We start from the raw sequence: 12357 nt of genomic DNA, 5'->3' as shown, positions 1-12357 counted from the left end.
TTCAACAATTTTACACACACACTTACACCTCAATTATTACAAAATATTAAGCTTTGACACTACTGACTCTCTACAACATACAAAAGCTATAAGCTATTTTCAAAGCTAAAAATGTATCTACCTAATGTTATTCAACTTCATTTGAAAATTATGAGTTGCTTTTAATCATAAATAAGGTCTACTGTTTCATTATAAATTAACATGACTTGATTAATTTGTCCCTTCTGATACCATTTTAATAGTTACTAACCTCCTGTTCTACATATTGAAGCAAATATACCCAGCCTGTAAAATCCTGAGGATTATTTTCCACAGTTTTCCAAAATTTTTCATATTCTGGAGGGAAATTTGCTTCTGTTTCTGTCAGCGTCACTGGAAGGTCCACAGCACTTGCCATTTCACTTTCTTCTGTAGATGCATTCACATTGGGAGAGTCATCAGGTGACTGTTCCATTTCTGTAACATTCATAATCTCAGTACTGAAATCAGTAGGATGTTCTACCACTACCTCTGAACTATTGCCTGTGCTGCCATTACTAGAATTTCTGTATTCATCCATGTGAGAATTTTGCATATTGTCTTCAGTAAATGATCTGTGGAAACACAAAAAAGAGAAATATCTTCCAAATGCCAATAAAATTATTTGGTCTCAACAACATCTTTTAAAAAGCCCTAATTTGGCTATTAAAGAAATGTGATTCTTAATCCCCTACAAGTCAGAATCAGAAGGTTCATTAGTTTTTATATTATAAATAAAATTATAAATTCTTCACAAAACTGCCATTTTGTTGTTGATATTTGCATAAAAACCAAATAACTATAGATTTGTTACCTCATTCATAAAACAAGTAAGTTGACTGCTACCTAACAAAGAAATACTATTTAAAATTCAATGTTTCTGATTTAGGTAAGAATCTGATTCGGTGCCCGAATGTTACCTTGCTATGAATCACTGGAAAACGGCATATTTTTAATAACTGTTCTGGAGGCTAAAAGTAAAACTGACAAAAATTCTGGTCATGGATATAAACATTTCAAAAGGAAGCTCATCACTTGGCTCAGGATAAAGTTTTAGAAAAGATAAATTCATATTGCTTAAATATATCTACCTATTTATGAATTATAAATCCTGACAGCTAGGTTTCAAATTTATTATAGAAGATAAAAATTATGGTTTTAAAAAATTAAAAAGTAATTTTTAAAGTGAATAAATGTTACTTAAAACACATTTAAGGGGCCAGGCATGGTGGCATACAGCTGTAGTCCCAGCTACTCGGGAGACACTGAATCAGGAGGATCACTTGAACCCAGGAGTTCAACATGGCTGTAAGCACTGACCCTGCTACAGTACTCCAGCCTGGGCAACAGAGCACGGCCCTAACTCTAAAAAACATATTTGAGAAAGGCTTACAGTCTGGATAATAACTGCACAACATATCTAAAATTATGTCATCTAATTTTTAAGGCTATAAGGTAACAGGGAATTACCCCTTTAAGGTAGTACCACATTATATTTTCATAATCACCTTAATCTCTTCCACTAATAGCTTGAATGGAAACCAAATCATTAAATTATAGGGCATGTCCATTTTTTTTAATGAGGAATTATTCTCAAAATTAAGCTGACCATAAAACTGATTTACTCTTAAAATATACTTAGAACATACTACTGCTTATATATTAATAGTAATTAAAAAGATGATTAAAACTTTAAAGACAATAATGCAAATGAAGAAATGCAAATGACCAATAAACATATAAAAGAATTATATCTTTACTAATAAAGACATAAATCAAAATGAGTGTACCAAATAGCAATTGTACATATTTTATACTATAGAAATAATCAGAAAAAACATATTTGTTTAAGGGCATTCATTAGCAGCACTGTCGTATAGCAAAAATGGAGGGTATATTAAGAAAAAGAAGGGCCGGGCGCGGTGGCTCAAGCCTGTAATCCCAGCACTTTGGGAGGCCGAGACAGGTGGATCACGAGGTCAGGAGATCGAGACCATCCTGGCTAGCACGGTGAAACCCCGTCTCTACTAAAAAATACAAAAAACTAGCCGGGCGAGGTGGCGGGCGCCTGTAGTCCCAGCTACTCGGGAGGCTGAGGCAGGAGAATGGCGTGAACCTGGGAGGCAGAGCTTGCAGTGAGCTGAGATCCAGCCACTGCACTCCAGCCTGGGCGACAGAGCGAGACTCCGTCTCAAAAAAAAAAAAAAAAAAGAAAAAGATTGCTTTGGCCCGGCATGGAGGCTCACACCTGTAATCCCAGCACTTTGGGAGGCCGAGGAGGGCGGATCACCTGAGGTCGGGAGTTCGAGACCAGCCTGACCAACATGGAGAAACCCCCGTCTCTACTAAAAGTACAAAATTAGCTGGGCATGGTGGTGCATGCCTGTAATCCCAGCTACTCAGGAGGCTGAGGCAGGAGAATCTCTTGAACCTTGGAGGAGGAGGGTACAGTGAGCCGAGATCACGCCATTGCACTCCAGCCTGGGCAACAAGAGCAAAACTCCATCTCAAAAAAAAAAAGAAGAATAAAAGAAAAAGACTGCTTTAATAAATGGTATACTCGGCCAGGCACAATGGCTCATGACCATAATCCCAGCATTTTGGGAGGCCGAGACGGGAGGACCACCTGAGGTCAGGAGTTCGAGACCAGCCTGTCCAACATGGTGAAACCCCATCTCTACTAAAAATACAAAAAATTATCAGGGTGTGGTGGCACGCGCCTGTAATTTCAGGTACTCGGGAGGCTGAGGCAGGAGTATTGCTTGAACCCGGGAGGCGGAGATTGCAGTGAGCCAAGATCATGCCGCTGCACTCCAGCCTGGGCGATACAGTGAGATTCTGTCTCAAAAAAAAAAAAAAAAACAAAAACATAAATCATACACTCACATAATGGAACAACAAGAATTAAAAGGGAAATACGTATATCCGTATTGATACAGAAAAACATCCATTATGTATTTTTAAAATACATATATATACATACACACATGCACTCACAGATTTGTAAGGATTTACACCAAATAAAATAAAATACAATAAAACTGACAGCTGGTGTTAACAGTTGTTCTCCATACAAAAGAGAGATGTGCCCTTTATTCTTTTTGCTCATCTGCAATTACTTAACTGAATGGGGGGAGAAGTTTTTTGTTATTTTTTTTAAAAGTCAGCTATACAATGACTGGATACTTTTTTTTTTTTTTTTTTACAACTTTATGACTACCATACTTTAAAAATCTGGGTTTCACTACCGTCTACACAGAAATTTGCAAATCTGGCTCCACACAAGTCGTCTACGCAGAAATTTGCAAATCTGGCTCCACACAAGTCAACCAGTAAGCTGTTTAAAACTAATATAGATTGCTTACCGACTACAATGATTCTGAGGTCTAGGGAAGGGCCAAGAAAGTTATAGTTCTACCAAGTTCTCTAAATGATTCAGAAAAATAGAAACTTATTTGTGGGTAAACTCTGAAGAGTGTAACTTTTGGATCGAAAAATAATATTAAATTTGGAAAGAGCTGATGATTTTTTTGTTTGTTTTGTTTTGAGACAGAGTCTCGCTGTCACCCAGGCTGGAGTGCAGTGGCGTGATCTCAGCTCACTGCAGCCCCCGCCTCCTGAATTCAAGCAATTCTCCTGCCACAGCCTCCCGAGTAGCTGTGACTACAGGCGCGCACCACCATGCCCAGCTAATTTTTGTATTTTTAGGAGAGACGAGGTTTCACCATGTTGGCCAGGATGGTCTTGATCTCCTGACCTCATGATCCACCTGCCTCCGCCTCCCAAAGCGCTGGGATTACAGGCGTCAGTCACTGTACATGGCTGATGCTGACAATTTCTCTCTGGAAAAGTTGCACTAGTCATCTGGCAGACACTTTTAGTTGCCTACTGAATATCCCTTCTCACTATTTTAGTAATTTCCTTACTAATAAAAGACTGATTTCATTCAAAGCAGCAATATACTTAATCTCATGTAAGTGACCATAAAACTGAAAAGAGCATCTGCTGCAGAGATCTGAGAAAGCTTCTGCTTTTTTGATAAAAAGGGACAATCACAACTAGTATGGTTCTTTCTTCTACCAATTTATTCTTACCTTGGATTTGACCATATCTGAAACAATTCATGTCTATGAAGTAGTCTATAAGGGATTATGAATATTAAGAAATACCAGCCGTGACATCATCAAGCTGCTAACAAAATGCCACCTTTCTATTGTGTGAGGAAATAAATTCCTATTTGTTTAAACTACTATCAATATACAAATTTTCTATTACTCTGAGACAAAATGAATTCCTAACCAATTAAGTCATCAACAGTGCGGGAGACTGTCCACTGCTTTATATCCCCGTCAACAATAGGTATCATTTGCTCATCTAATTTTTTTTAACAAAGTAGCACCTCACTTTGATTTTCATTTCCTTAACTAGGAGTGAAGTAAAATTTTTATTTCTTTTTTTCATAAATGCCTTTTCACATCTTTTGTCCATATTTTCTGTTCATTACTAATTTTTTTCTTATTGGTTTGTATACGTTCTTCATAAACTAAGAAAGTCAGATCTTTGCAAAATACATTGTAAAATATTATTATGAGTTCGTCATATTAGTTTTACATTTGGGGGCGTGTGTCTATGTGTGACCCTTTAAAATTGTCACACAGATACAAAACCCAGATCTTAAAACATTTCCATCATTTCAAAATGTAGCATGGCCAGGCAAGGTGGCTCACACCTATAATCCCAACAGTCTGGGAAGCCAAGGTGGGTGGATCGCTTGAAGCCAGATGTTCCAGACCAGCCTGGGCAACAGAGTGAGATTCCATCACTACAAAAAAATGTAAAAGTTAGCTGGTGCAGTGGTGTGTGCCTATAGTCCTAGCTACTGAGGAGACTGGGGTGGGAGAATCACTTGATCACCCAGTAGTTCAAGGCTGCAGTGAGCTACAATCACACCACTGTACTCTAGCCAGGGAGACAGAGCAAGATTCTATTAAAAACAAGGAAAAAATAAAAAGAAAGACCAAAACAGTATGAAACTATTTTTTTCCTAAGAAATAATAAATTTTAAATGTTAAAAGACCTTCTGAGTCTGAATGTCATTGAAAGAATCAGCTATAATCAGGTAAACCTAGGGAATACACAAAAACATGAAAGGAAAAAATGGGACATGTGGGGATAGGGGAAGGGGACAATAAAATTTCAACGCCTGGCTGGTCACAGTGGCTCACGCCTGTAATCCCAGCACTTTGGGAGGCTGAGGCGGGCGGATCACAGGGTCAGGAGATTGAGACCATCCTGGCTAACACAGTGAAACCCTGTCTCTACTAAAAATACGAAAAATTAGCCAGGTGTGGTGGTGGGCGCCTGTAGTCCCAGCAACTCAGAAGACTGAGGCAGGAGAATGGCATGAACCCGGGAGGCGGAGCTTGCAGTGAGCTGAGATCACCTCATGTACTCCAACCTGGGCCAGAGTGAAACTCCGTCTCAAAAAAATGTCAATGCCTGATGGATTTCCAGCACTATATTACATTCCTTGTAGTGACGTATAAGTGTAAGATAAGGCCCTTACTCACTAAGGTCTATCAACCAGGTAGAGAAAGAGCTAACACACAACACACACACACACACACACACACACACACACACACTTGGAGATAAACTCTCAAATGAAACAAAGTGAAAGATTAGAAAAAAAATCATTTGAAAACGATAGCAATCTATAGATGAAAACCTCCGTGAAATATAATTAACTTTGAAAAATCATGGAATAATAGAAAAAGAATGGCAAAATATTCTAGAATGTGGAACAACCCATTAAACAACTCTCCTAGACAGTAGACAAGGTAGAAATCCTAGATAGTAGAAAAGGTAGAAATGATGACTGAAAAGATGAGACAGAATGACCAGAATGAAGAGGTTGGTATTGAGAAGTAGAAGGATAAAAGCAGAGTAAGTAGCTTGGAGCCATATTATGGACACAAGAATTTGAGAAGAAATTACACAAAAAGCAAATCTAGCCAATGCATAATAAAAGAGAATCCAAAGTATTAGACTATCAGAAAAAATATGTTCCCTTCTAGTTGAATGAATGATTAATGTCATCAACTTTTCCAAGTTTAATCACTTCAGACCCTAGGAAAAGGCAAACTAACTTGTAAACTTATTTTGCTCTTTTTCCCCCTTCCTTTAAAGAAAAAGATACGTTTGAAGATTAATTTTCCAAATGCAAATTAGTCACCAATTTTTGGTTTTATATTTCGGAGCTCAGTTTAAAAACAAAATACAAAAAAGACTGTAGGCTGATACCTTCTGAGTCATTAACTAGCTACCCTAATTTCATACTTAAGTGAGACATAAGGGTTTCTTCTGAAATCAGCAAATTTACCACACCCCTGCATCTTCACAGCCTGTCAATTACTCCACACCCTGCAATCACAGTGTTGTAAAAAGATTTAAGAACATCAACCTTATGCTTATAGAGATCATTTTGATGATTACTTCATAAATCACAGAGCCAAAAGAATACACTAAAGTTATTTTTTAATGAGTTGCTCCAACATATTATTTACATGTCAGTTATTACCAGTTTATTCTTAAAAACAACCAGTAACTTTCAACTAGCAACATAAAATGGGAAAGGGTACAGAATAGCTATCAAAAGAAATAAATAAAATGGACCAGGTGTAGTGGCTCCAGTCTGTAATCTCAGCACTTTGGGAGGCCAAGCAGGCAGATCACCCATGAGTTCCAGACCAGCCTAGGCAACATGGCAAAAACCATTCTCTACAAAAAATCCAAAAATTAGCCGGAGGCTGAAATAGGAGGATTGCTTGAGCCTGGGGAGTCAAGGCTGCAGTGAGTTGTGATTGTGCCACTGCACTCCAGCCTGGGTGACAGAGCCAGACCCTGCCTCAAAAAAAAGAAAGAAAGAAATCAAGTGTGATACTGACATAAAAACAGCCAAATAGACCAGTGGAATAGAGAACCCATAAATAAACTCCCTTGTCAAATGGCTCTCAACAAAGTGCTAAGACTGCTCAATGAGGAAGGGATCGTCTCTTCAAATGGTGCTTGGAAAACTGGATATCCAAGTGCAGAAGAATGAAGTCGGACCCTCGTCTTATACCACATGTAAAAATTAACTTCAAATGGAGTAAAGACCTAAATGTCAAACCTAAAACTATAAAACTCCTAGAAGTAAACGGAGGGAGAAGCTTAATGATACTGGATATGGCAGTGAACTCTTGGATAATGCCAAAAGCACAGGCAAACAAAAGCAAAAACAGACAAATAGGGCTACATCAAATTTAAAAGCTTTTGTGCATCAAAGGACACAATCAGTGGAGTGAAAAGGCAACCTAGAGAATGGGAGAAAATATTTGCATATCGTATCTCTAATAAGGGGCTAAGTAATCATTTCTCCACTGTATCAGTAATTTTCAAACTGTAGACTGCTTCAGACCAGTTTCTTGAACCTTTCTTCAGACGGAAAATAGAATAGAAAAAAAATTTAGCACCGTGCTTTGCATAGTAAGAGCATATTGTTTTATGACACTTTAAATGTAATACACATACATGTGTAATTCAACTACTGTATATTGAGTTGACTGGCACACACAGACACTCATTATTTCTGAAGAATCAATGAAAGCATGTCATCTGCACTGCTATAACTTCAATTACTAGTTATTAATGATAATAAGAGATGCTATTTATTGAGCAAATATTTTGTTAAATCCTACTTTCCTTTTTAAGGATGACAAAACCAAAATGCATTAAGGTTAAATAACTTGTCTAAATGTATACGAATCATAAGAAATAGAGCCAAGATTCAACCTCATCCTAACACCAAAACTCTTGCCTCTTCTCTATTAACTCGTACAGCTCAGATATTCTATTTCTGTTGAGTTTTGCTTTCTGTTTTTTCCAATTCCGCTCCTTTCAGCTTAGGAATCTTAGTATATGAAGTTTCTTCTACCTGAATGCCTCATCCCTTTACCCGACACCACACTCTGACTCAGTGCCTTCAAACTAACTAAAGCCTAATCCTCTGGGCATAGTTTGCTTTTTAATTTTTTTTTAAACAATTGCTCAGAGAGTAGTTGTTTTCATAATTAATCCAAAATTGTCTAAGAAATGCCAAAATCATAGTGGGCAAAGTTTAACACCACTTCCTGAAAAGTGTTCTCGTATCTCCCAAATAAGTTAGGCTGCCCCCAATCATGCCCCGACAGCATTCTTTTTCTCCATAGCACATAACACGTTTGTGATACTTGTTCAATGTGTATGTTCTCTACCAGATTACACATTTCTTGACAGTAAGGACCAGATCTACCAATACACACGGATACAGTACACCTGGAGGCCTAGTATACACTCAATTCATTGAACAATGAACAAGTAACATTAGTCTTCAGTCACCCATACTAAAACCCAGTATATTGCTTTCATGACCAAATGGGAAGTGATAAGTGCTTGGGCTTTAGAGGCCAAAAGAACAGACTTCTGGCTACTCATTAGGGAACTCTGAGCCAATTACTTAACCTCTGTAAGCCTCATTCACAAAATAATCAAACATACCTTGGTATAAAAATGAACGATCCCCTACCCCACAATGTATACAATTATGATCTGTCAATCAAAAATAATAATACACTCTGGGCCACGTGTGCAGTGGCTCACACCTGTAATCCCAGCACTTTGGGAAGTCGAGGTGAGAGGACTGCTTGAGTCCAGGAGTTCAAGACCAGTCTGGGCAACACAGGGAAACGCCGTCTCTACAAAAAAATTTAAAAACTAGCTGGATGTGGTGGCACGTGCCTGTAGTCCCAGCAACTTGGGAAGCTGAGGCAGGAGGATCATCTGAGCCCTGGGAGGTGGAGGTTGCAGTGAGCTGACCATGCACTTCAACCTGGGTGACAGAGTGGGATAATATACCTTAAAAAAATTAACTATCTTCTTCTTTCCATTCACACTACTAGTGTTATAATTTAAGTATTTATTTTCTCCCCTCTGGATCAATGTTTTTCAAACTGCAGATTGCTTCAAACCAGCTTCTCATTTTGTAAATGTAGAAAAATATATATGACAGAGTGCATGCACACCTTAAGGGCATAATGTTGAAGTACACACAAGTGAACTGTTTATTGAGTTAGTGATGTCCATATACATCTTATTGTGGGTTGCAGGAAAAAAAAAAATTGAGAAACACTGCTGCACTACTGCAAACTAGTATTACTAGAATATTAAATTCCCTGATCACAGCTCAACAGGAGTAAAAGCAAAAAAAAAATTAAATGACAATGAGGCCTTGTCAGTTTTGTTCACTGCTGTCCCCCTAGAACCTAAAATAATACTTGCTGTGTAACAGCACAATATCTCTGAATGATCTAGTCCCAACTTAACTTCCCAAAAATATTAATCTTACAATACTCCTCCTCATTGCCATTCCCAGAGCCCCTTAGATTCTTCCTTTCTGAGCCTTGACACAAGCTGTTCCCCCAGACTAATAAAAGTCTTCCCTTTTTCAACTCACCAAACCAGTCGATTCCTTTTCACTTTATTATATTATTATATATTTATTATTATTATTTTTACAATTTACTATAAAATCATATGATAGGCACAAAGGACACGAGTATAAAATGAAACATAATATAGAGAGAATATGCAATATATAAAAAAATACATTTATCATACCTTTCACTTTTAGTATAGTTATGACATACATTAAATATTTCAGTGACAATTATGCAATCTTAAAATTTAAAAGGTCTTTTGGAGGATGACTTCAATTACCAACACTTAATTAAAAATGGGACATTTGGGCCGAGCATGGTGGCTCATGCCTGTAATCCCAGCACTTTGGGAGGCCGAGGCAGGCAGATCACCTGAAGTCAGGAGTTCGAGACGAGCCTGGCTAACATGGTGAAATCCCATTTCTACTAAAACTATAAAAAATCAAACGGGCGTGGTGGCGCGCATCTGTAATCGCAGCCTGAGGCAGGAGAATCACCTGAACCCAGGAGGCGGAGGTGGCAGTGAGCCGATCACGCCATCGTGCTCCAGCTTGGGCAACAAGAGTGAAACGCCGTCTTTTGACCTAATACCTTATTTTTTTTATTCTCTGTATGCTTCTTATTCCTGTAGAGGTACTTAAAAATTATACCATTGACTATTCTTTTTCATAAACAGAGCAATACATAAAAATCCGAAGTCATCACTAAAGACTGAAAGGAGTTTTGGGTAGAGCAAAACAAGTAGCTTTGCTACACAAATCTCATCCACAAATAAGGGAATATGGAGATGTGGGATGTAAGAAGAAAAGAGACTATCTGGTCTTGGCAGCTGTTTTCAGGGGCTAAGTAGTCATAGGCTGACTTTTTAAGGTCTCGACATATTAAACACTGTGTTCTAGAAAGTAGATTTTGTATATGCATTTACATAAATGTCTACACCATCTTCGGCTTTTTGGAAAACGTACCATTTGGCTGGAACTATACTACTTTCTTCCTCTTTTGGCTATTTTTAAATTTTTTTAAAGTCCTATCTTCCATGAAGATTTGTTAAAACATACCACGAAAACAGCACATACAATTTTTATCATTTGACTTTTAAACATCTTCTTATTCAAGATACACAAGTAAAAATACTGAGACTTTAAACAAATAGTGACTCATAACCACCTATTAGCCATCTATGCTCAACTCCTACTTCAGAGTTCACAATCTAAATACTAGTCTTCTTTAACAGAACTCCCTTCCATCACTTTATCCCTGCTAGACAGTGAACAGTGGAAAGTTCCAACTTTTGCAACTCCAGAATGAGGTTATAAATCTAGAGGGAGGAGGAAAACCTGACAGTAAACGCTTGTTCTTTTCACTCCATTCAAGCTCCCATAGAGCCTAAAACACTTAAGTTCCAACACGAGTTTCATACTTCCCTGTCCGAAATTTGATTTCTCAAACCTCACGCTTTCCAGCTGTAGCAAAGTTTATTTCTGAACAGATTAAATCAGTTGCTAAATAATCTGAAGTCCTCAAACAGAAGGCCATATGAATATCAAACGAAAAAAATAATATTTGAATCGGCATAAATTTACATGGTATTATGGCATCATCACTAATATACTGAGCAGTATTATTTATTAACTTCAAGAATTAATTAACTTAAAGATGTGATTTTGGAGAAAAACACCAGTGGTGGTCTCTGATCACCAAAGTTAAATATTCTTAAGCAGATTCCCTGAAAAAATCCTACCAGGATCTCTGATGTCTGTTTTCTCTGTTCTAAAGTATCCTGCCAAAAGCTTTGGGTGCTGTGACTTAGGGTCGCAAAAGTGTTGCTTATGTAGTTAGAAGGCAGAACGTGCCCTACAAGGCGCTCACATGCCTTAGTAATAGAACGTATATTATCTTCCCAATCCTCTGGCGGCTGCGAATGTGCTCCTTCCACTTCCAGCCATCCCAGCTGTGTTCCAGCTCCGGGGGAAGCAAGGGCTTTAGAATTACCCGCAAATATCTTCCTAAATCCAGGCGAAGGAGGCCCACACTTCCCCACCCTACCTAATGCAGCCCTCAAGTGAAACGTTTGGTCTAAGAAAAAAATACCTTGCACCGCTCCACCCAACAGGTGGGAAGGAGAAAGGAATGGACAACTGGCCGCTGAGTCCGAGCCAGGCCTCAAACAGGGCGGGAGAGGGAGGCCGCGGCCACAGCGCGGCCTGAAACCGGGCAGGCCCTTTTCAGTCCCAAGTACCACCCTCCGCCCCCAGCTAATTTCAAGGAACCCGCCCCAGCAGACCTTATAATGGATGCTACTCGATGCCATGAGCCGAAGACTGTGACGACCTAGCCGAAGATGGCACTTCACCGCCTCCGTCCCCACAGCCACCACAGCAGCCGCCACCCGCGCCACGGTCGCCTGGTCCAGGGCACGATGCGCATGCGTCGGTGTCTCGGGAGGCGAAAAAGTCACGTGGGTTCGCAGCGCGCAGGCCTGGCCCTCCCAGGGATCCTGGCTGCCCCTGCGGCCCCAGCCCCGCCCACGCAGCCCCGCCCCACCGCCAGCGAGGGCGGGGACCGCTGCTCCTACCTGCTTTTCCCTCCATAGAGACTTCTTCCCAAAGGAAAGAAGGGTGTTTAGGGCCTTTCACTCGCCTGATCTTAAACACAGCGCCGTGACCCCTCCCCTCCAAAAACGGCAAAATGTCATTTTGGGGGTCAAATCTAAGGCTTTCCCAACAATTGTTCAAGCTTTCACACTAAAACATTTACCTAAAAACGGACAGAAATTCAGCCTTAAACCCACAAATCTCACGATGCTATGGACCTTGGGCTCACT

The 12357-nt window shown here is 39.3% G+C and overlaps 1 protein-coding gene across 7 annotated transcripts in view; it reads right to left on the bottom strand.

Annotated features, from left to right (window-relative positions):
- PRPF39 (pre-mRNA processing factor 39) overlaps positions 1-11949 on the bottom strand; it is a 31838-nt gene extending 19889 nt beyond the window's left edge. For 4 of the 7 annotated variants that reach the window (XM_028851529.2, XM_077940958.1, XM_077940959.1 and 1 more), the window contains exons 1-2: positions 11818-11949; positions 251-593 (exon numbers count right to left, since the gene is read on the bottom strand). Coding sequence is in view for 2 of the 7 variants with exons in the window: in XM_015143621.3 (XP_014999107.1) it covers positions 251-574 (324 nt within the window). In the remaining 5 variants the exon portion in view is untranslated. The remainder of the gene's footprint in view (positions 1-250; positions 594-11817) is intronic. The other 3 variants (XM_077940960.1, XM_077940961.1, XM_077940956.1) reach the window with 1 other exon arrangement.
- Between the last annotated feature and the right edge of the window lie 408 nt (positions 11950-12357).

This window comes from Macaca mulatta, chromosome 7 (genome assembly GCF_049350105.2).
Source record: "Macaca mulatta isolate MMU2019108-1 chromosome 7, T2T-MMU8v2.0, whole genome shotgun sequence".
Classification (NCBI taxonomy): domain Eukaryota; kingdom Metazoa; phylum Chordata; class Mammalia; order Primates; family Cercopithecidae; genus Macaca; species Macaca mulatta.
Note: the sequence above shows the minus strand (reverse complement) of the source record. Positions and strands in the feature narration are given on the sequence as shown.